The sequence below is a fragment of the Hyperoodon ampullatus genome (genome assembly GCF_949752795.1).
Source record: "Hyperoodon ampullatus genome assembly, chromosome: 6".
Lineage (NCBI taxonomy): Eukaryota > Metazoa > Chordata > Mammalia > Artiodactyla > Ziphiidae > Hyperoodon > Hyperoodon ampullatus.
Genome location: NC_136919.1, coordinates 117,823,952 through 117,848,695, shown reverse-complemented (window position 1 = coordinate 117,848,695; position 24,744 = coordinate 117,823,952). Strand labels below are relative to the sequence as shown.

The window sequence follows — 24,744 nt, the reverse complement described above, 5'->3', positions numbered from 1 at the left end:
GAGCCATGGCCGCTGAGCCTGCGCGTCCGGAGCCTGTGCTCCACAACGGGAGAGGCCACAGCAGTGAGAGGCCCGCGTACCGCAAAACAAACAAACAAAAAACTTTAATTAATCCTCAGATTTCCATTGCCAATAGTGTTTCTTCTGACTTTTTTTCCTTCCCATTAATAATCATCTTGTTCATTTTCAGGGAATCCCACTTTATAGTCAGTCCCGTCTTTCCACGTTCATTTCAAGAGTGTCCAGACCTCTTAGCACCATTGCAGAAGAAGAAGAGGAACTCTGATATTCTTTCCCCAGGCTCTCTCACTTGTTAAAATGAAAACTAAGGAAAAGAAAAGTACTATTAATCATTCCCACCCCACATCTAGAATGACCTCTTAATCTAGGATCACTGGGAACTTTTATTCTACTTTCTGGTTGGTGATTAAGCAGACTGAGGTTTTCCTTCCTCTTAGGATCCACATTTTAAAAAATAGATTTTAAAACACATTACAAAAGCAGCACATGCTTATTGAAAACAATTTAACAATACAGAAATGTATAAAGTAAAAAGTGAGTGCCTTCCCCCTAGGTCTCTTAAGTGCTTATTCTTCAGAATAACTACTGTAAACACTTTGGAGCACATCCTGCCAGACCCTTTTCCAAGCACATTCATATTTACATATATGGTTGCTTTTGTTTTTTTCAAAACTTGGAGCACATGAGGCATCCTCCCCTGGAACTTGCTGGCTTGCTTTTTTTCATGAGAGAATATGCCATAAGCTTTTGATTTGCAGATATCTTTCTGGAGGCAATTGGATGGAATTCCCCGGTCATTTTAATGTCCCCTTGAGTGGTGTCAGGACCCTTCTACTTCTTTGTAGAGTGAGATGCTAGCTGAGAAAAAAGCTCTGTTGTTTTAACCATATCCTGGGAAGGAAATTCCACAATTCCCTGGAAACTCTCCCTCGTGTTTTATAGCCTCCTCCACTGATAAATCTGCCTGACATAGAACCTATGTCTCTCCCTTTGTAACTGAAGACCCTCCCTCCCTTTTCTCTTTCCGTGCTTATTAGAACAACCTTGGATTTGGACTTCTGAAACTTTGGCTGTTTAATAGGAATATCTTTGCTTTGTCTTCTTCCTGTGGGATACCATGTACTCCTTAAGTCTGTGCTGCGCTGCTCCTCTATGCTTTAGTTAGGAGGGAATGAAACTTCTCTGCTTGGTGCCCACCCACCCTGCTTCCAAGGGGGACCAGAATAGGCAACATAATTGGCCCAAGCTCTTACCCTTTCAGCCATGCATGCCCTCCAGGGCTGCGGGCTCCTCCCTGAGGATTTCTCTGGTCTTGGGTTAATGTTTCCTGCACGTAAGACTTTATTTACAATTAGGATTTATTTCCATTTCTAATGTCCGTTTTCCTCCTCTGTTTCAGGTGACCGAGGCCCAAAAGGAGAGAAAGGAGAGAAAGGAGACAGAACAGGGGATGCCAGTAAGGAAATTCTGTTGGGGTCACTGGATTCTGTGTCAGCACAGGTGTAGCTGTTGCCCAAGCAACCCAAGTTTCGGTGGCTGGAGGCTGGAGCCATAGGCTGGGGCTCCAGTGTCAAAGGAGCTCCCTGGGCTCCCTGAACCCACTCCAGGGCTCAGCTGATCCAGCAAGAGAGAATTATACCCCAGGGGCACAGGCCACATTTCCAGACATGGTATAAACCAGTGGTTGTGTGGGAGGGACTGGAGGCAGACTACATGGGCTCCCTTCCGGCCACCTCACTATGTAATGTGTGCCTCAGTTTTCTCATCTATAGAATGGGAAGAAGAAGCATTCTTATGTCATAGAGTCATTGTAGAGAATTAAATGAGTTAATCCATGTAACAGGTGGTTAGGACACGTGGTTAGGACTCAGTAAGTGTTTGTTATTATTATCCTATGTAATACACCTATTTAGACAGGCTTACATCATTGGAGATGCTTGCTAAAATTCAGTTACTGACCTTGTTAAAAGTCAGCAAGACCTCATGGGGAAAGGTGTGGAGGTGAAGCAGAATCCTGTTTGTTTTCCTCCTCTGCCACTAACTGAGCAGCGATGCTGGAAATCTCATTATTTGGAAGACCACCGAGGCCAGGAACGGGTGTCTTTCCAACGAGGGTCCTTCCTAAAATGTTTAAAAGGGAAGCCAGCTTATCTAGTTATGACACTCTTTTCCAGGGTTTATTTCCCCCACAAAGGGCTACATGTAGAACCTTGGAGAGAGTGCCAGAAAAGAGCAAGCCTCCCAGCCAAGTTTCGATGAATAGAGTCTCCTAGCCAAGATTCAAAAAAATACCACCATATAGTATCTGTTGGGCTCTGAAATGCTGCCATCTGGGTGAAGGCTCAAGCAGTTTACCCACTTCTAGGGCATCTGGGCCCTGGTGTGGGGCTGCCTAAGAAGGCTGGACCTGGGGAAAGGGACAGATACCACTATAGATGCACACTTTGGACCCAGATTGAGGGTTTCTTGAAGGCTGATCTTTGGTTTCAGTGGGTCCTTAAAATGACATTTCCATCCCAGCCACGCAGGACCAGGAGACCTTGCCCTTGACTAGTGCCCTTCTCCAAGGTCCCTGAAACTCTAACTTGCCTCCTACTTCCTCTGCCCTTTCCTTTCCCAGGGCAGTGATTAAGGATCAAACAGGAAAAGTGTACGTGACAGCTCTCTGTCGCTCTAAAGTGGTGGGTGTACCTGAGGAGGAGGTATGCCTGTGTCTACCCTGGACTCCACATGCCCATCTTACCTTAGATGCTGTAATCCACAAAGCCATCTATGTGCTTCGCAGTCTTTCTGGCACTATGTAGAGTCCCTTCCAAGGATAGCCAAGGGCTTAACTGAGAGCGACCCACCTAGATGAGATCTGCTGGACCCTGCAGGAGCCAAAAGAAAATTTGGAAGGGGGAGGACGGGAGTCTAGATGTGATCTAGGATGTCTGAGATAGATCTGACGCACATTTATCTAAGGGCTGGGCACCAGGACTTTGTCTCTTGGATGCTGCCTTCTGCAGCTCTTAGTGGACTGGCTTCTGACGGAATGCTGCCCGTGCAGCTGAAAAGGACCGTGGCATTTAGCGGTGTGAAATAAATAACTCCTGATGGGGTGGCGGGAAGGGAGGGACTGTGGAAAGATCACCTGTGAGAGGGGAACGCTGCCCGCGTACCCAGGGGTGCTTGTCAGGACTCTTTGACAGCCGTTCTCCAGCTGGCTCAAGAGGATGGTGTGGTCTCAGCTAGCCGAGCCTGGGAGAGGTGATGGTTGTCAGTCGCCATTCACCCCAGGGATGCTTGCGTCACTGTTTACCTTGCCTCTGTGGGCTCAGCTGGGTGGGATTTGCGCTGGGATTGGGCTCTGAGGCTAGGGGCGCTGTGTGTGCGTGGGGGGGGGGGTGGGATGTGGGGGGTGGGAGCTGAGCCACGTGGGGGCGCTCCCCAAGCACGGGTGGGGAGCCTGGGGAAGGGTAGCTAATCCACTTGACCCCGGAGCCTATTGACTGCACCGCAAGAGGCCCGTGTCAGCTCTGATGGCCCCTCCTCGGGGACTGCCCTGAAGATGCTGTACCCTCCCTGGAGCCAGAGCTCACATAACAGCCCCCTGCCAAGACCCCAAAATGTCTCCATTTGTGATGGAGCTGGAAAGTGGGGACAGGGACGGCCCCATCGACAGGCGGCCATACACAGCGTGGGAGGCACAAGGGACACATATGGGGATCGCAAAACCACCAGGCTGGACGGCCATCCATCCATCTCCCATTCTCAGAGGCCTGGAATGGGGAGAGGAGACACCCAAGGCAGAGGCTGGACAGAAAACCCAGGCCTCGGCCTTCTCTGATTCTGGAATGAGAGCTCAGGCCCCTGGTCTTGAAGAGGAGGGTTGGGCTCCTTAAACCCCCTAGATATATGGCTGGAAGGGCCTGAGGCTGAAGCGGGGGCTGCTGAAGCAATTCAGGGCTGAGACCTGGGCCTTCCCATGGCTTCCACCCTCTGGCCTGTCTCTGCTCACGCCAAACCCACACTGTAGTCAGACTCCTGGTCAGGTTTCTAAGGAAGTCTGGTCCCAGAGGCCTTCACTGGATCCCTGGGACTGAGGTCTGAAGAGGGAGCCAGGGATCATCTTTCAGAAAAGTGTGGAAATTCTGACCCAGGCTGAGTGCCCGCTTCTGGGGGGTTCTTAGTCATTCCCTGGGCCCAGGGCAGCCCCACCGTGAGATCCAGTGGGTGGGAAGAAGGAGTTCTCAGCACAGGGCTCCACCCTCCTTCAGAAAAGGATACGGTGGACGAGGCCCCCTCCTCTGGGAGCCCAGCTTGCACCTAAGGCCTGGAACCTTTACCAAACACCTCCCACCTTTAGCAGCGAAATCCTAAAGCTCCAGCAGGTGGGGATGTTACTACATTAAAGGGGTTGATGAGAAAAACAACAAAGACCCCCGCCTCAGGTCAGAATTGGAAATTAGGGGTTTTCCTTTGAAGAGGGCGTTACAGAAAAAACTTCTCAGGACCCCTGTTTTAAGTAAATATTAAAATATTTTTCAGAACAAGATCTTGTAATTGTTTACCCATGTTTTGGCCTGGAGTCCTAAGGTTTTAGAGTTCTAGGGTTTTAGAGTCCTAGGGTTTTAGAGTCCTAGGGTTTTAGAGTCACAGGGTTTGGATGGTGTTTCAAACCAACTCCTCTCCCACCCTTGACCCCACTGAACGGTCCTCTGAACAGAGAGCTGGAGAGAATTCCCAGAGTCCCCCAGCTAGGTCATGGCCAAATTGGGGCTAGAATACAGAGCTCTTGACTTCTGCTTGATGAGAAGTAAGGGTGTTTGTTTGTTTTTAATTTTTATTGGAGTATAGTTAATTTACAACATTGTGTTAGTTTCAGGGGTACAGCAAAGTGAATCAGTTACACATATACGTATATCCACTCTTTTTTAGATTCTTTTCCCATATAGGCCATTACAGAGTATTGAGTTCCCTGTGCTATATACGAGGTAAAGGGTTTTTGTTGTTGTTTGTTTCAGGCAAGGGTGATATCAGTCATTCTATTAGATGTTTGGCTTTTGAGAGTTTCGCCAGGAAAAAAAAAAGTTACATATACACATCTCAAGACAGAAAGACATTTGTTTTACCCTCATATATGGTCCATTTGCAAGAAAAATAAATAGTATTTTTGCAGCTAAGGGGTGGGTGAAGGATCCAGTCTTGTTTAAGGCCCACAGCATGAATTTCAAGCAGGATATAAATTCAGATTGTTTAAATACGTTTCCTCAATTTGGTTTCACATGGAAAAAAGTATGCAGAATGACCCAGGGGTAAATTCCAAGCCAGTGCTTGTTGATAGCTATCAGTTGCATCTCAGAAAACTTGAAAAAATGTTTAACACCTTGTGTGTGTTTTCAATATTTAGGGAAGTAGGTTTGTGTGTGTTTCGCAGAGAGGGGAACCAGTGGGCACCCCAGCATGCAGTATAAGCTCAAAATAAACGATCAGGATGGTGGTTTCTAGACAGTTTTTTTTTTTTTTTCCATTGCTACTGAGGTGTCTCTATCTCTGTTTTAACAGGTACTCATTTTGGGGGAGGGGGTGTGTGCTGCGTGGCATGCAGGCTCTTAGTTACCCAACACGAGGGATTGAACTCGTGCCCCCTGCAGTGGAAGCGTGGAGTCCTAACCACTGGACCACCACAAAATTCCTTCTATCTCTGTTTGAGAATAAGGGCTGCAAAGATAGTCCTTTGGAGTCCGTGAATTCCCTTCCGCCCATCCCTGTCCCTAGAATTGGCGGCACTGGGTGCCCCAAGGGACCTTTTTGAGCACCAGAAGATAGCATTCTTTCAGGCCTGAAAGACAGATCTACTGGACCTTTTATGTATAATTATATTTCTTTATTAACTCAACTGCATGTACATCTTTTTTTTTTTTTTGCGTTACGCGGGCCTCTCACTGCTATGGCCTCTCCCGTTGCGGAGCACAGGCTCTGGACACGCAGGCTCAGCGGCCATGGCTCACGGGCCCAACCGCTCTGCAACATGTGGGATCTTTCCGGACCGGGACACGAACCCGTGTCCCCTGCATCGGCAGGCGGACTTTCAACCACTGTGCCACCAGGGAAGCCCCCTGCGTGTACATCTTATTCCTTATACAACTTTAATGCCCCAGCAACAACATGGTTTAAAAGTAAACCACACTTCCAAGAAAAACTAAGCACTCACACAACACTGCTCACCAGTTTGCACCGGTACTCTGGGGAGTAAAGTCTCTGTGCCTGACATTTCACTTAATTCGCCAATCCTTCCTATTCAGGAGGCATAATGATATCCCTGTTCAAGAGTTGAGGAGGCTGAGGGTAGAGGATAAGGAACCCGCCCAGAGCCACCGGCGTTCATCAGGCACAGAGCCAGGACGCAGATCGGGTCTGTCCACCCTGCAGCCTACCACCAGTCCTGCTACCATCTTGGATTATCTTTTATTCCTTTTTTCTCTCTGGCCTTTGACATGGGGGTCAGCATGGGGTCCTCTTGGGCTACCATCCTTAGTGGGTTTAATATGAAAGCGCTAATTTCTTCCTTAGCAAGGCTTCCTTTTTTTTAATTTATTTTTTAATTGCAGTATAGTTGTTATAAAACATCATATAAGTTATAGGTGTACAACAAAGCAGTTCACAATGTTTAAAGGTTATCCCCCATTTACAGTGATCACAAAATATTGGCTCTGTTCCCCGTGCTGTACAATACATCCCTGTAGCCCTTTTTCTTTTAGTACATTTATTTATTTATTTTTGGCTGCGTTGGGTCTTCATTGCTGCACGCGGGCTTTCTCTAGTTGCGGCGAGCGGGGGCTACTCTTCGTTGAGATGCGCGGGCCTCTCATTGCGGTGGCTTCTCTTGTTGTGGAGCGCGGGCTCTAGGCACGTGGGCTTCAGTAGCTGTGGCTCGCGGGCTCAGTAGCTGTGGCTTGCGGGCTCTAGAGCGCAGGCTCAGTAGTTGTGGCGCACGGGCTCAGTTGCTCCGCAGCATGTGGGATCTTCCCAGACCAGGGCTCGAACCCGTGTCCCCTGCATTGGCAGGTGGATTCTCAACCACTGCGCCACCAGGGAGGCCCCCCGTAGCCCATTTTATACCTAATACCTTTCCATCCTCTACCCCTGTATTGCCCCTCCCCCGTCCCTCTCCCCACTGGCAACCACCAGTTTGTTCTCTGTGTCATTGAGACTTCTTGTTTGTTATATTCACGAGTTTGCTGTATGTTTTAGATGCTCAGTTACTTTTGAGAGACTTTTCCCCGTCTCAGAGTTCGCTCTTCCTTTCACCAAGCCTTAACTGCCTCCCCTGCCTGGGGGCTCTGGGATAAGCCAGACTAAAGTTTTCACACTGGGGATGGGGGTCTCTGCCTCTGCCAGTGAAGCCTCCCCCCTCGTGGGCGTTGCGCATTCTTCGTGACTATGCGATTGTGCCTTCCTCTGTCCCTTCTTTTATCCTCACATAGCGAATCTCTGACAGATGCAAACATCACAGGGTGGGTGGAGATGGAAAAGTGGTTTTTAAATGTTTCTCCCCCTATGCTTATGTCTGGTGACTGAAAATACACAGACACACAAGACTCACTGAGAAAAATTGTCCCGCAGCAAACACTGTCTCCTGTGCTGGCTGGAGCAGAGTGGGGGACACCCCAGAGAGAGAAATGGGCACAGGGATGTGGAAAACGAGGAGCACCGGGGCAGGCAGGGCCTCAAGCCCGCGGATCAGAAACCGGGCCGGCACAGCGCGGAGCTGGCTGTTGAAGGGGGCCGAGGCAAGAGAAGGTGAGGGGACCGCCCTCACTTTTGTCCTAGAGAAAAGGTACATGTGTGGCAGGAAGGAAACGTTTAGGCAAGAGAGCGTCGGTTATTCGCTTATTTAGCGAACATTCGTGGAGGCTCCGCTGGAGATCAGGCTCTGGCTGAAGGCTGGGGAGCCCAGATGAGGAAGGCCTGGCCTCACCTTGAGGAGCTCCCAGGCTGGCAGGTGACAATCCTAGGAGAGCATGGTGAGGGTTTTAGGAGGCGAATATACAAAGGGAGTCACTCAGTGAGGTGTCTTTGACCCAAGTCTTGAAGGGCAAGTTGGTGTCCAACCGGTGCCTGGAGAAGGCGAAGAAATGCCAGGGAAAGAGAACTGCGCATGAAACAGCAGAGCAATGTCTGATAAACCCAAAGCGTTTGGTACAGCAGAGGTTTGCAGAGCAAGAAACAAAAACTAAGGCCAGAGGGATATTCAGGGATCTGTGCGCAGGAGTGCAGGCTTGGTCTCTGGGCGACCTGGACGGGCTCTAAGCAGGGTGTGACATGACAACAGTGGGAGCTGACCGGCCAAGCGGAGAACCAGACTAGAGCCAGGACCTAGGCCGTGACAGTGGAGCCCCAGGCATCCCTGATGGCCCTCAGCCCCTCAGCCAAAGCCGGCACCTGGCAGGCTGGCCCTTCCCCCGACGGGAAGGTCCTCGTTCAGGTCCGGGCTCCCCCGCTGCCTCGGCACCTGCTCTTGGCTGAGCTGCTCTGCTTTGAAAAAGACCTGTTTTTCAGAAACCGCCGTTTCCTGAGAAGAAGAGGGGATGGGCGGGCTGTGGAGCAGCAGTGCTGAGATCCGAGTCCCCTGCAGACCCAGCCGTGTGGCCCTGAGGCCACTCGCTGAGCCTCTCCAGCCACAGTTTCCTCTTTTCTCCCCCGTTCTGTGCAAAGGATGGGATCGGGACCCGCCTTGCCAAGAGCCTACCTTAAGCCTTCCAAAAACCAATCCAGTGACTTTTCCTGAAAGCTTCCTAGTGACCCCTTCCAGGAGAGCTTCAAATCGCTCTGCCCAGAAAGCAGCTCAGTTCCGATGAGCCCAAGCCGCCCTTGGTTTGATGGCTTCAAATAGATCCAGGAAGGCCTGGAAAAACACAAGGGCTGGCTCCTTTAAGAAGCCAGGGGGGCGAAGTGGGAGAGTGTGATAGGGGAGCTGTGCTGTCTAAGATCCAGGGACACTCCCGGCTTGTAAAACAGAGAGAGAAGAGCTGCAGCTTGGGCCCCAGAACAACGCAGCCCCCTTGGAGACTCCACGCTCTCCCCGCATAGCAGAGGATGCTAGGAGGTCCTTAACAGGCCCACTAGTATTTGTACTCTAGATACATAGATGCTGAGTGAACCGACGCAGGAGCCCGCTGAGGGCCACAGGGAGAAAAATGAACAAGCCAGTGTTCAGCGTTTATGTCGAGAGTGAGTGGCCAAGGGCTGGAGTGGCACTTGGAGAGGTCTGCTGCCTTTAACCGTTAGGCTGGTGGATATTTCTCTTGTAGGTGGAGGTAACCTGTCTGCCCCCTAAGCACCTGTTCTTTTTATGATGAGTGATCCAGGGAGCGTGTCAGCACCGTCTGCACGTCTCGCATGACCCACACTCAGCTGGCACTGCTCAGCCCATCCCCCCGGGGGCCCGCAGGACCACAACATCCTCGACTCCCTGGCCAACAGGCGTCGGTTTCTGGGATCTGCCCTAAAGAAACCTTGTAGGAATACAAACCTCAGATCGCGGGTGAGAGAGGCATTTTCTACAAAAACAACGCCTTGGAACCACTGAAGAATTGAAGTTTTGGCCTTTGATGTGGGTTTTGTATGAGGAAAGTTTTGAGACGTACGTTAAAACCAGGAATGATTGAACTGTTTATTGAGAAAGCAACTCAACCAACTCAGGAATTGTTCGTAATCCCCGTGACCCTGCACTCACTCATTTTAGGTTGGGTGGTAAACGTGCTGCAGGCACTAGATTAAATCCGGGAGGTCCCCGCTGCCGTGTCTTTTTGATGTAACTGGATCAGAGTTAGCTGCCACTGCATGAACTTCATGGCTCCACTTCCTCTCGAGTCCTTTGCCTGTGGAAAACCCCCTCGGGGTGTACTTGGAAACAGTGGTCTAGATGGACTTACTTCCCCTAGCGCTGGATTTCAGCGGCTCTTCTAAAGAGTGCCATTGTGGAATTCTGATGGAACAAAGAGGTAGGCAAAGCCTGTGGACATCCCGGGAGGTCTTGTGGATGCTATGGTCGGGGGAGCTCATGGCTGATGCTTCACCGACTCAAAGGCTGGGCCAGTCCTTTGCTGCGGCGGCCAGCACCATCCTTGGGAATTATACTCAGCTCAGTACTATTTACTGAGAACTGGCCACCCCGGTCCCTGAGCTCCCTATATTTCAGAAGTCTTTAAGGTATGTGTCATTATCCCATTTAAACAGATGAGGAAGCTACTCTGAGAGGTTAAATTACTTGCCCAAGGTCAGAGAGCTAGAAAGTGGTGGACCCAGTATACAAGCAGGTATGTCTTCAAGGGTTTAGAATATGCAGATGGGAAGCATCCCAGCCAGGGGTCTCAGACCTTGAACTTGGAAGAGAGCAGAACCAAGAGAGAGGAAACAGGGAAGGGCGGGGACACGGTGAACGAAGCCAGAGGGTGTGAGAGAGCCTTCTTAGGAAAGGCCACTAGTCTTGGTCATGAGCCCTAGAGGTAAGGCAATGGTCCGTGAAGGCTTTAGAGGGATGCCGTGTAAACGTCAGCACCTCCTCTCAGCTATACCTGTGACAAAATGAGGGTTCAGAATCATGGCCTTTCTCCCGGCTCTACAGCATTTCTTTCTAGTCCTGAAGGCCTGTTGACCCTCTGTGACCCCTCACTGCCCTTGGAGAGGCCCAGGAGCAAAAGCAAGGCAAAGGACTCACCTCTCCACCCAGGCCGCCCAGTAAATTCCTACAAATCCAGCTCCAAGCAGAGCTTCTGGGCACTAGTGACATCCTCCCACTGTGATGGGGTGAGCCTGTGTTTCAGGACTGGGCAGGGAATGTGCTTCGTTTATTATTTGATCAGACACATTTTCATTGAACACCTGCTAGGAGCCAGGCGACCATGGCTAGGGCATTAGAGGAACAAAATCAGCCACGACAAACTCCTGGTTTCCAAGGAATATGCAGTAGAGTTGGGGAGACCAATGGGAGAGTCAACAGTTAAGAAAAAAATCCAGCATAAAAAGTACAGTGATAATTGGGAGATACTTCTGCTATTCCTTCTGTCCAGTAAAGTCCCGAGCACCCCCATGTGACCCCCAATGAAAGACACAGTACAGTGGCCTGTGGGGCTGGAGACCCAGATGTGGCCACTGTATCCTGGGACCTTAAGAAAGTCACTTTCCTTCTCTGAGCCTCCGCTTTCTCATCTGTAAAATGGGTATCACACCCACCACCCCAGAGGAGGACTGCCAAGATCAAATAAGACCATCTAACAAAAGTTCTTTGAAGAGGCATAAATCACCATATTTGGAGCAGATTGCCATTAGGAAATAGCATTTTATAAAGTGCACCCGCAGGCCAGACCACATTTTAAAAGCGATGCCCTCCAGCATCGCTTTTCCAGCCTGACCGGAAATTCCTTAGGCTTGTGGGATGACTCCTGTCCTTCGCATACAGACCACATTTCCTGTGGATGTCAGGGGAAAGAGCAGTGCCCCGTCTAGGCAGGCACAGAGCCCTTGTGCTGCAGGCTGGCTGGGGGCATGGGGAGTTCTTTCTTCACAGGAGAAGAGAAGTTCAACTTCCTTAAAGGGCAGCTGGTCTAGATTATCACCGGGTCTCTACTCTGCAGCTGCAGAGAATCAGAGCCTATTTTCCCAGCCCCATGTGTTTATTTCTGTTCCCCACAACCTCCTTTCTTTCGACTTGTTTTGCTTTGGCAGGGCCTAGAAGGCAGGATAAATACACCTAAAGGAGCTATGAGGTTTCAGTATTATGCTGGGTTTCTCCTCCTCTCATCTCTTGAGAAGCAAAGTTCCCTGGGCTTTTGGGCCCTTCTGATGCACAACCAAGCAGGTTCTGGGGTATTTAGGGATCAGTTCTGTTCCTAGTGCCCCTCAACCATTCATTCATCCACTCACTCATTTAGTACCGTTTGTTGATGGCGACGTGCTAGGTCCCTGCCTGCAAGTGGGGCTGCGACTGGGAACCACAAGGATGCTGAATGCCTGTCACTTCCTGGGAGCTTCCAATGGTGGGGCATGCGGGCTGGCCAAGGGAGCGGTGCTGGACTATTTCTCATCTGTGGGAAGCGCATAGGGGGGCCACAGGTCGGGGAGGCCCTCCTGGAGGAGGTGACCTGACTACTGTGAAGTCGTGTAGCCCAGGCTTGATCCCAGATCCATCCTCTCCAACAGTGCTTCTAGCCCTGGCTGGGCATTTCCACTACCTGCCAACTGTTCAAAAATGTCCCACCCCCGATTCCCCGCTGGTAGATTTTGAAGCACCCTGGTGATTCTTACATGAAGCCCAGGGTCAAGAACCACGGCTTTAAGTCCCAGGCTCTTTCCCTTATTCCTAAAGACATGAATTCCTACAGATCCAGGGGGCTGCTGGGAGATAGATGAAAGGTACTTTACATATGGTGTGGGCTGTTATTAAATATTTGTCTGAAGTGTTCAGCCTGCCAGTTGGCTCTGTGGTTTGAAAATGAAAGGCCTTTGCTCTCCCTGGCTCCACCCCGGAGCAGCTGTGTGACCTTAGGCAAGTTATTTGACTTCCATGGGCCCATTTCTCCTCTGTTAAGTGAGGGTCATAATGCCTAACTCATGGAGCTATTGTGAACGGTAAATGAGCAAGGGCGGGCGTGAGCACTCTGCACGGGGCCCGACATGTCGTGGGGACTGAGTGTACATGAGTTCCCTTTACCGTCCACCCTTGACTTGAAATCTCTCCCGGGCAGCACCCAGGACCTGCCTTTGTTGTGTTGGGTTTGGGGCGGCTCTGAGCCAGGTTCAGACAAGCCCCATAGGCAGTGGGTAGTTCTAAGGCTGCCCCAGCCCTGGAAACCAGTTCCGAGATGGTAGCTACTGGTCATTAAGCTGTCCTCCCGGACCCACTGAGAGGCTGAATAATGCAGCCACTCCCTCGGCTGTGCTCCCACCAGATGCTGGAGAAAGAGGAAGATATTCTGCATCTCGCCCCCCCCAGTTATAACCCTGAAACCCAAAGCAAATAGAGTAAAATAAGGTAGGGAGTAATTGGATGAAAAAAACGCTGGAGCCCTCCAGAGGTGCCAGTGCCCTGTGAGCGAAACCAGATGTTGGTTTTAAAATCCTGGAATGGATTCCCAAGAGATACCGTCAAGTTCCCTTCCATCCCCAGAGGCAGAATGAGCAGCTGTCAGGCCTGGTACAGAGTGGAGAGGAATCCTGTATTTGAAGTGGGAGGGGGATTCAAGGCCAACATCCAGAGTCCCTTCCAGCTCTGGGGCTCAGGCATTCAACGCCAAAGCTGGGGAATCTGGAGCAGACCCAGCCTGCTTTGTCTAAGACCTTGCTTTTCCTACATCCACATTTACAAGGCAAAGAGAGCAAAGATATTTGTTTTTTAGAAAAGAATCCCCACATATTAGATATGTGCTGGGAGCCCCAGAGTGGCCTCAGCCCTGGCTTCACATTCCTGGACCATTCCGGAGTGGCCTTGCTTAACGAATCACATCCAGCTTGCATTAGTGAGCAGAAACTTGCTGACAGCAGGAGCCAGTCTTCTGCTGACGCCCCTGTCCCCCTCCCCTAATATGCTAAGAAGCCAGGAACTGAGCCCTGGGGAGAGCAGAGGAAGTTAGGAGGAGATTAATCCAATTGGAGGGATGAGCCCCCCCCAACCTTGCTCCCGCTCCCCAGGCAGCAGGCTGGCTTTGCAACGAGACTTCCAAGGATACACCCCTGATGGGGCTACTGGTATCCAAGCCAAACTCAGCAACTCATGAAGACGTCTCAGAGCTGACGCACATGTTTCTGGGCGAAGTGCTGGCTGACCGAGGGTAGAGCTCACAGTAACGGGTGCCCGTGGTGTGCCAAGTCTTTGACATGTGCGATTGCTCCCAGCCATCACCATTGTACCCATTTTAAGAAGAGGGTAAGTGTAGAGAGGTCCTATCTGGTCCTATAGTGGAGCCAGGATTTAGACCCTGTTCCTGAGTCCAGAGCCAGCCTCATTCCGCTCTCCCCTGGTGCCTCCCACAGGGATCCCCACCACCGTGTTTTCCTCCCTCCACATTCCCCAATCCACCGAGGGCAGAAGAGGCAAGTAGCTAAGCAGCTTTCAGATGGGGGCGTGGGATTCACAGGTGCTCTCTTTGGGCATTTTTGGTAGCAAGGACCAGAGAGACTCACTGGGTCACTTCACATAATGGGGTCACATGGTAAGGACACCTGGGAAGACTTTGGAAGACTGGGGCTCATAATACCAGTGGGCCTTGCAGAGCCTGGAAGGGGACGTTCTTTCAGAATCCCAGGCAGTTCTGGGGGCTTCAGGACTGGGGTTCATGTCTTCACTCTAGTGTCTCATGTCCGACACGGCTTGTTAATTCCACTGTCCCTGCCTCTTTTTGCTTCTGCTGCGTCTCAGCTGCCTGCATATTCCCCCCACTCAGATTCCCGAGAGGGTCTGGGTGATCCTGCTACATCATTCTAGTGGTTTGGACCGAACTCCTGAGCCAGACCCATCCATCACTCATGGCCTTACACATGGGAAAGGAAGTGCCCACGGGCTGTGAGCATGGCATACAGGTTGACTAGCTTATCTAATGCCAGTCTTATCACACCTGATGTCAAAGATAAGCAAAGCTGGGTGCTAAAGTGATCAGGACAGATCTTACTCAGTAATATACTATATGTAGTGGGGCAATGAGGTCAAGAGGAATTGAATTCAACTTTGATTCGTACAGGGGTGACTGGGCATTTTAATGGGAGAGTGAGGGAGTGAGGGGTGAGTGGGGACTCAGTGGAGTCAGGGACGTGAAAGATTACTAAAAGCGTGAGGGGGTTGGTCCCTGTGAAACCCATCTGGGTTGCTAACTGGGACTGATTCAAGTTAAGCCCCTCCCCTCCCACAGAGGCTGGGAGACAGGGCGCTGTCTTCAGATGGTGGCTGGAACGAACAGTAAATTCCTTTAGCAGCCTCGAGTGTTCTCAGGCAGGCACTTTAAGGGGGGGCTGGGGTCATCCTAGGGATGCAGCTTGGAGCTGTTAGAAACTGTGGGTTTGGTCAAGGAGAGGGTCTTTGTCACTGATGCCCTCAAGCACCCTGGGAAGTGAGTGTGACAGGGGAAGAAAGGAGGAAGAGAGAGTGTCCTAGTGCCTCTAAGGCTTAAGAAGAACGCTGGCAGCGTGCCCTGCCTGGCCCCTGCCAGTCCCCTCCTCCTGGCTCACCACCCTCCTACCTACCCCACACTGCCCACCCCAGATCCCGTCTGGTGGCACTTAGCAGGGGCAGTTTGGAATTGCCTTGTAGCATTTTTGTGTCCAGAGAAGAAGCAGGTTCCAACCCTCTGTGTCCCCATGGCTGGGTCAATCCATGTTTAGAAATCAGTAACAGGGAGTCTAGAATGATCTACAGAAAAGCAGCACAAATAGATACAACCCGGGGTCAGGGCCCCCCATCACGGTCTTCATTCTGGTGTGGTGGGCTCAGTGGGTAGACACTGCACCCATTCTGAACAGCCAGGCACCAAAGGTTAAGACTAGAACCAGAGAGATACATGAACCATGTGGTACTCAGCTGGGGATTCTGATCGGATCCCCTGACAAAGTCATGTATCCATCCACCCATCTGCCGTTCATCCCACCTAGTCATCAAACATTGACTTAGCTTTTTCAGCCGGCCAAGCGTAATGTTAAGTATTGAGGGTACTGAAAATGCCAATGCTGGAAGGAGCAGTGGTCTAGAAAGAGAGGGGTCTGGCGTCCCAGCTCTGAACATCAGTTTCCTCATCTCTAGATGAGGGGTTTGGACTGGGATGTCCCTGAGGTCTCTACCAGCTCTGACATTCTGTGGTTTTATCCATTTTAGGCTGTGAGTTCATTTGAGTGCCTCAAGGGTAGACAATACTTATTTGTCCTTGCATCCTTAGCACCTAGTACAATTCTGGAATATCGTAGGGATTCCATAAGTGCATCTGGATGGATCAGTAAATGAGTAACTAAAAAAAGAACTACATACATTGTATAGAGAATTAATAAAGATAATGCATCTTCAGTCCCCCACATCTGTGCACAGGAAGTAGAATCACATTGGATGTCAACGGAGTATTATCACTTCTCTCGAAAGCTAAGACAGGTTTATCCTTTCCCCAACTGGAAACAGCAACATCTTCATTTTCATAGACAAACTCAGCAGTAGCTGTGCTTCATGAGGGTATTCCTGCCATCTTGGAACTCCCAGAAGACTTAGGAGAAGCCAAATTGTTTCTGTGCCTTTAGGGTAGAAGTATTACTATTCAAGGGTTAAAGTCATTTGTTTTTAAGGGGACTCCTCCATCCAAAGACATCTTGCATCAAAGATGCGAAGCCGACTTAGTGGACCCACGCAGAGATCCCATGAAGAATGAAGGACTCGGGGAATTCTCTGGTAGTCCAGTGGTTAGGACTTGGTGCTTTCACTGCTGTGGCCCAGTTTCAATCCCTGGTCAGGGAACTGAGATCCCACAAGCCACACAATGTGGCTAAAAAAAAAAAAAAAAATAGAATGAAGGACTTGGAGAGAAAGGAAGATAAAGATGGAGAACTGGTTCCAATGTGAAGTCTCAAGTTCAGTCCCAGCTCTTCTACTACTGACTGTGGGATGACCTTAGGCAAACACAGCACCTCTCTGGGCCTCGGTTCCCTTGTGTATCACATGAAGAGTTTGGATTATGATGATCTCCAGGTCTCTGCCAGCTGGGAAATTCTAGGCTTCTCCATCATTTGTGATGGTTAGAAAAGCCCAGGGACTTCCCTGGCGGTCCAGTGATTAAGACTCGGCACTTCTACTGCAGTGGGCATGGGTTCCATCCCTGGTCAGGGAACTACTAAGATCCCACATGCCACACGGTGCAGCAAAAAAGGAAAAAGAAAAGCCTAAAGACTGTGTGACGATTACCTAAAAGTAGCTCAATGCACCAAATAGTGGTGACATCTGTAGCCTACAACTGAGCGTGAGGAAGTTGTTGCTAGACATATCTCCAGAAAATGCAAAGCTCCTTCATCCAGACACAATGTCTTGTTCTTCTCCACCATCTGACCTCTTCTGTGCCTCAGCCCCACCCTCTTTACTGAGGGGCCGGGTCAGGACTGGAGCAGACCTGCGATCCTGCTGCAGGAGGGTGGATGAGGGCCTCATGGTCGGTCCCAGGAGTGGCCTGGATAATGGGCAGGGTCAGCAGAGCAGGGCAGGGAAGGAGGAGGCGGCTTCTGGGGTCTGGCCCTGCAGCTAGGCAGGAAGCTCCGAGCAGGGATTAGAGCCACGGATGCTCTGGGAAACTTGTTGGTGAAATGACTGAACCCTTTGATCTGGGAGAGAGCAAGGAGGCTACCCAGCTGGAAAGGACCAGTCTCCTGCCCTGAGTTCCATGCATCAGCTTCCTCCTCTGTTAGTTACAGTGATGCTGCTGGTCGAGGCTTTGATGGAAGGGACTCTTCTCTGCTTCTCTGTATAAAAAGGGAGAACCTCTGACCCCAAATCTGGGGCAGCAGGCAAAAAAGAACATCGGGGGGTCCTTGCTATGGGAGGTAGGAGGAAAAACTCGTGCCCAGGACTTAGTGGGCTACGACTTGGGACAAGCTGTCAAGTCAGGAAACCCTCCACTCATCCTCCAGGTGTTCGGTGGGGCACAGTGTTTGGTGTTTCCCTTCAGCTTGGGTCTCCCAGACCAGAGATGGAACGCGGGCAGGGCTCTTCCTGCAGAGAGCAGGGTGTGGGCCAGCCTGGTGGTCGCTACTGTCCTCTCCACTTACAAACCGTAGGCACATGTCCAGGTAGATTCCAGTCTGCAGAGTAGGGACCCCAGAGCAAGAGAAAGAGTTTGATATTCTCTTCACTCAGGGGGGTTCCCTTTATGAATCAAACTCAGATAGCCACATGAGCTTCGCTGGGCGGACTGGGTTCTGTGGAGTTGTGGATCCACATTTTGCTTGGGAAGGATTTCCCAGGGCTCCCCGAGGTGGGAGGTTAAGAAGAAAGTAAAGAGGCCTGTCGGTCAAGGGCAGCTATTAGGGGAAGTCACATGCAGTTGTGACAGCCTAAGGTCCTCTGCCCCCCACCTGGGCCATCCCCTCTGACTACTGGCCTAGGAGTGCCTGGGCTTTGTACAATCAAAACCCCTGCCTTCCGTCTTCCTCTACTGTCATGTGCAAAGAGAGGCATCTCCTTGACCCCAAATACACACTCCTTGGGGAGCACTCTGGGTGGGTGTCTACGGAATAAGCTCCCTGGACTTACAAGAAGTGTAAGGGGGTGGGGGGTACGTACCAGGCTGAGGCAGCCTCCCAGACACCGCATCTGATTATGTCGGGCTGACACAGCTGTGGGGTAAGAGCGTTTCCCATAGGTGGTTGGTTGCTTGGTGGGAAAGCCTTGCTCTAGGGCAGAAACTGCCGGGAAAAAGCGAAGTGTACACCCTCTGCCCACAGAAACCCGAACCTCTTAGCAAGTCATGACATTCTTCTCAGCTGGAGAGGGGGTCAGTGTTGCCATCACTGGGTGATTCCACAAGTGCATTCCAGGAGGTGGCATCATGGCTCAGCCTGGGAGAGGCTGCCTCCAGGCCCCCCGGTAGCTTTCCAGGGCAAAGCAGGCTAGAGATTCTGTTCCTAGGACAGCCCCTTAGACTGTCTGATTCCCTGAATTGGGGCAGTTTGCATCATAATCAGGTCAAATCTCAGCCACGGATTTCCTAAGGGAGGTATCCACAGGGCTGGGCTTTTGTTAGGGGAAGAAAGGATTAAAAAATTACAGCTTCGTGCCATGTTCTGTAAGATGGAGCTAGACCAAGATGAGCCTCATTGATTCTTTTGGGGCATGCAGCATCTGCCGATCCCGTGGGCAGGGAACTGTGCTCAGCCTCCATCCAGGGAGAAGCCCTGGATTGGGGAGACCTGGGAACAAGTGACAAGGAACAGGCTCCAGTGCTTGATGAGCCAACCCTGGGGTCCGGGTGTGCGGGGCACGGGGGACACACATAGCCACAGGACTGATGGGGGCTATGACCTTGCTTGGTGTGTGGGGAGCATGGGGCATAGACCAGGATTGACGCTGTGTCCCATAATTATGGTTACCATATGTTTCCAATTTTTGGAAGTTGACCTGTTTCCAAATATTCTTTTGCCACTTCCATATACATTGAAGCCTCCTGGGAATTCTAATATTTCAGCAACCAAGTGACGCTCTCCAGATTTCCTTCAGCACTCACTATAATCACATGACAGACCACAGCCTTATTTGCTCATTTGGAATGTATGGTCATTGTACCAATAGCTTGAATTCTGGGTCCAGAATCCAGGACCGTCCCACCGAAAGAAGCCCTCAGTGAGGGGACTGAGTAGAAGCGGCTGTGCTGTAATAAAGAGGGTGTTGGAAACACTGGTAGCCCTGATGCTGACTCTCCTCAGGCCCCCACCAAAGCCGTTGGCTCTGGGGAGCTGTGTCCACTAGACAGGACTTGCCCACTGGGGTATGTACTGTCTGAGCGCATTCATTCGTGCATGCCTTCATTTAGCCCAGCTTGGGCATCTTGATGTTCCAGGCACTGTATCAGGCCACATGACCTGTCTTCAGAGTGCTTACAGTTCCCAAAAGAGTAAACAGGCAGTTACTACATGGAGTGATAAGTATGTCTACAGAAGGGGCTGTGGCCAGGTATGGGGGAACCACAGAAGGCTTTCGGAGAGATGTGACATTCAAGCTGAGATTTAAAGGACATGAAAATCTTAGGCCAGAGCACAGACATGGGTTTTTCTGAGTTGGGGGGGTGGGGGGAGGTCCGTGTTCTCCCTCTGCTCGTTCAGGTCTCCACTCAAGGCCTTCCTTGTCTCCCCGTCCAGGATGGTGCCCCCGCACGATCCATTCCCTTCCTTGTCTCCCCATCCAAGATGGTGCCCCCCCACGATCCATCCCCTTCCTTGTCTCCCCATCCAAGATGGTGCCGCCCCACGATCCATTCCCTTCCTTGTCTCCCCATCCAAGATGGTGCCGCCCCACGATCCATTCCCTTCCTTGTCTCCCCATCCAAGATGGTGCCCCCCGCCATGATCCATTCCCTTCCTTGTCTCCCCATCCAAGATGGTGCCGCCCCACGATCCATTCCCTTCCCTGTCTCCCTGTCCAAGATGGTGCCGCCCCACGATCCATTCCCTTCCTTGTCTCCCCATCCAAGATGGTGCCGCCCCACAATCCATTCCCTTCCTTGTCTCCCCATCCAAGATGGTGCCCCCCGCCATGATCCATTCCCTTCCTTGTCTCCCCATCCAAGATGGTGCCGCCCCACGATCCATTCCCTTCCCTGTCTCCCTGTCCAAGATGGTGCCGCCCCACGATCCATTCCCTTCCTTGTCTCCCCATCCAAGATGGTGCCGCCCCACGATCCATTCCCTTCCTTGTCTCCCCATCCAAGATGGTGCCGCCCCACGATCCATTCCCTTCCTTGTCTCCCCATCCAAGATGGTGCCCCCCGCCATGATCCATTCCCTTCCTTGTCTCCCCATCCAAGATGGTGCCCCCCGCCATGATCCATTCCCTTCCTTGTCTCCCCATCCAAGATGGTGCCCCCCACCAAGATCCATTCCCTTCCTTGTCTCCCCATCCAAGATGGTGCCCCCCGCCATGATCCATTCCCTTCCTTGTCTCCCCGTCCAAGATGGCACCCCCTCCACGCTCCATTCCCTTCCTGTGCTTCTGTTCCCATCTACGCATCACTATGTGGCCATAGTTATATTTTTATTTGTTTCCTAGCTTTATCGCTAGTCTCTCCCACTACAGTATCAGTCCACGAGGGCAGAGACTTTGTTCATGGATGTATCCATAGCTCCTGGAACAGGACAAAGCCCCTAATAGATGATCACTTTTTTGGCAAAACAAAGAAGTGAACAGAGTGAGTTCAGGCTGGCCAGAGTGGAGCGATTAAGGGGGAATCTCTGACCACCAGCCCTGTTTGCCCACACTCCACCCAGCTTCTTCCTGTTATTTTGACCCTGGACTCGGCTTGGCCGGCTCTGGGACACACAGCATGCTCCTGCCCCTTCTCCCTCTACTGATGACCCCACACGGAGGCTGCTGTTGGAGGCCTCCTGGCCTGGCGTGGCCCACTGCCACCGTGACAGTGTGGTGACAGAGGTGAGGCGGGTCTGGGATAAATCAAGGCTGACATCTCAGCCTCGGCCAACCCGCCAGGAGCAACCCCTGACCCGGGGCCAGGCCTCCTTTGCTGCTGCTGGCTCCAGGTTAGCTTGTCATGACTGCTCCCAGGGGAGCGTCCCTGTCTCAGACCTGGCCTCTGCATCCTGTTTCTCTCTGTGTTTTCTGTCTCCAGGATTCCTGCACTCTCTTGCTCATCCTCAGCCTTTTCTGATAACCTGGCTGGAGCTTGTAAACCCACGTGGGGAGAATAGTCAGGGATGAAGGATGCATAGAAAATGGAATTAAACTTTTCCAGGAGCCTTTCCATGCCATCACACTGTACTCTTGCAGCATCTTGGAATGGTGTGGTCTCCTGGGGACTTCTTTGGTCCCCCTGTGCAGAATATTCTGGGGTTTTCCTAGCCTGGGCAACTCAAAACAGACACACAGCCAGTTCTAATTCCTCTCCTTTCCCATGTGGCACAGATGCGGGGTTTATCAATTCTGCCACCTCCTCCAGGAGCCTATAAAGGTCTTTGCCAGGACCTCCCTGGTGGCACAGTGGTTAAGAATCCGCCTGCCAATGCAGGGGACAAGGGTTCGAGCCCTGGTCCGGGAAAGTCCCACATGCTGCGGAGCAACTAAGCTCATGCACCACAACTCCTGAGCCTGCGCCCTAGAGCCCACGAGCCACAACTACTGAAGCCCGGGCACCTAGAGCCCGTGCACCACAACAAGAGAAGCCACTGCAAAATGAGAAGCCCACACGCCGCAATGAAGAGTAGCCCCCGCTCGCTGCAACTAGAGAAAGCCCACGCGCAGCAACGAAGACCCAACACAGCCAAAAATAAATTAATTAATTAATTTTTTTAAAAAAAGGTCTTTGCCAAGTCACAGTCATTAGAAGAGGGAATCCCGTAGCCCAGCCGGTCAAGAAAAGAAAGACAAACACATAGTCCAAGGGTGCAGTACTTATTGGGAGCAGAACTTGATTGGCTTTGCTATTTTCTTTCTTTTCTTTTTTAAGATAAGGATTTTAAAAAATTAATCTATTTATTTTTGGCTGCGTTGGGTCTTTGTTGCTGTGTGTGGGCTTTTTCTAGTTGCAGCGAGCGGGGGCTACTCTTCGTTGCGGTGCACGTTCTTCTCATTACGGTGGCTTGTCTTTGTTGCGGAGCACGGGCTCTAGGCACGCGGGCTTCAGTAGTTGTGGCATGCAGATTCAGTAGTCATGGCTCATGGGCTCTAGAGCACAGGCTCAGTAGCTCCTGCCACGTGGGATCTTCCTGGACTAGGGATTGAACCCATGTCCCCTGCATTGGCAGGCGGATTCTTAACCACTGCGCCACCAGGGAAGTCCAGGTTTGCTATTTTCACGGGCAGTTCGTGGAAGGGTTTTCCTGCATTGTATCACACACCTGTCACTGTGTCACAGCACAGTTGTACCCGTCTCCACCCCACATGTCCAGGCGGCTTCTGGCTGCAAAAGTGGCAACCTTGACCTCGTCCCTGGTCTTGGAATCACGGAGCCATGGAGCCGGAAGGAACCTTCCAGGTCACTTAATCCCATCGCTCCCAAAGCCCACTCCACAAACATAGATTACCTCACAGTCATTTGGGACACTGGTAAAAAATACAGATCCCTAACTCCTGCCACCAAGATTCTGATCCAGTAGGTCTGAGTGGGCCCAGGAATCTGCCTTTTCACAGGCATTGCTAATGATTTTGTTGTGTGGCCAGACTTAAGACTCAGTGACCACTCCAATATCTTGTCAAGAGGAAGCTCAGGGCCCTGAGGGGCGAAGATACCTGCCCCTCCACCCCAACTCATGGCATGGCAGGCAGGTTGGTGAAAGGACCTTAGATGACACATCAGTAGACCCAAGCTGCCATCACAGCTCTGGCACTAACAGTGTGTATCTCCCTGATGCTGTAACTCTCCAGCCAAACACTGGCTTTGAAATGATCCAAAGGCTCTTTTCAGCTGCTCCCCTTGGAGAAGTAACGCCTTGCTTTGTAATGCAAAAGAATGAATCTTCACTGTTTCATCGATGTAGCAAACGTTTACTGTACATTTCCTGCAGCCAAGCTCTGTGCTGAACAGAGTTTATAGATGAACGTGACAGGGCTTCAGCCATCAGAGATGGGGATTGGGGGTTGCAAACTAGGACTTGCTTATTTCCTACTGTGTGCCAGGCACCGTGCTTGGAGCCTTAACGCAGTCTGCAAAACAGCCCTATGCGTTGTCCCTGTGTCACAGTTGAGGCAATGCCCTCAGAGAGTCTAGAAGACTTTCTTAAGGTCGTTCAGGTAGAAAGAAGAATCTTGTATGTGCCAGGTGCCGTTCTAAGCTCTTTACACCTATTGCTGTATTTCACTGATTCTGTGACACACATTTGAACATCTCTGAAATCTGGAAGCCTGTAGCAATCTGTATAGCCTGCCACTGTAACTGGCAAAGCTTCTTCCTTCTTAGTAGCATGTACAATAGTGATGGGCCTTTCAAAACAGCGGCTTTTTAGATTGATGAATTACTGTCCCCCACTTAACAGGTAGTAAGGGACAGAACCAGAATTCACGCCCAGGTCTGTCTGGCTTCAAACACTTTCGTGCTGACAGCCTAGTGGGAAGGTGGACACAGATGACAGCGCAGGGCTGAGACACTCCTGGGGGACCTCTCCACCTACTAAACTACGCGGCAGGGCCATCTGTTCACAAAGCCTTGACCGTCCCTTGATTTCCTCTGTGCCCCTTCACCCTCCGCTCTGGCAGGCCTGACAGCCGGTCACCAGGTGTCAAAGGGTAGAGAGGAATCCTACAATTCTGCTCCTTGGTATTTACCCAAATGAGCTGAAAACTTCTGTCTACACAGAAATCTGCACAGGAACGTTTGTAACAGCTTTCTTCATAATTCCTTCCAAGAGGTCCTCCAGTGGGTGAATGGATAACTAAACTGTGGTACATCCAGACAATGGAATATTATTCAGTGCTAGAACGAAATGTGCTATCAAGCCATGAAAAGACATGGAGGAACCTTAAATGCATATGACTAAGTGAAAGAGGCCAATCTGAAAAGACTACATACCGTATGATTCCAAGTATATGACATTCTGGGAAGGGCAAAACTATGGAGACAGGAGAAAGATCAGTCGTTGCCAGGGGTTCGGAGGTGGGATAGCAGGTGAATAAGTGGAGCACAGGGGATTTTTAGGGCAGTGAAACTGCTCTGTAGGACACTGTAATGATGAAGACATGTCATTAGACATTTGCCCAAAGCACAGAATGGACAACACCAAGAGTGAACCCTAGTGTCGACTCTGGGTGATCATGCCGTGTCATGTGGGTTCACAGATTACCGCCGTGGTGGAGGTGTTGATAGTCGTGAAGGGGGCTGTGCATGGGGTGCGGGGGTAGGAGGTCTATGGGAAATCTTTGTACCTCCTTCTCAATTTTGCTATTAAAAGTAAATAAAGTCTATCTTTTGAAAAAAGGTGGAGAGAAGACGGGCAGGGGTGATAATGGGCAGGGGTGACACCACGGTTTCTTCTGGCTGCCGGCTCCGCCTCGGCTGTAGCCCCAGC

The 24,744-nt window shown here is 51.0% G+C and overlaps 1 protein-coding gene across 2 annotated transcripts in view; it reads left to right on the top strand.

The window, feature by feature from the left end:
- The window catches only part of SCARA5 (scavenger receptor class A member 5), a gene marked incomplete at its 5' end in the record, with an annotated part of 114,400 nt that overhangs the window by 78,004 nt on the left and 11,652 nt on the right, over positions 1-24,744 (top strand). For both annotated transcript variants that reach the window (XM_079706006.1, XM_079706005.1), the window contains one exon: positions 1,421-1,477. In XM_079706006.1, the coding sequence (XP_079562132.1) occupies positions 1,421-1,477 (57 nt within the window). The remainder of the gene's footprint in view (positions 1-1,420; positions 1,478-24,744) is intronic.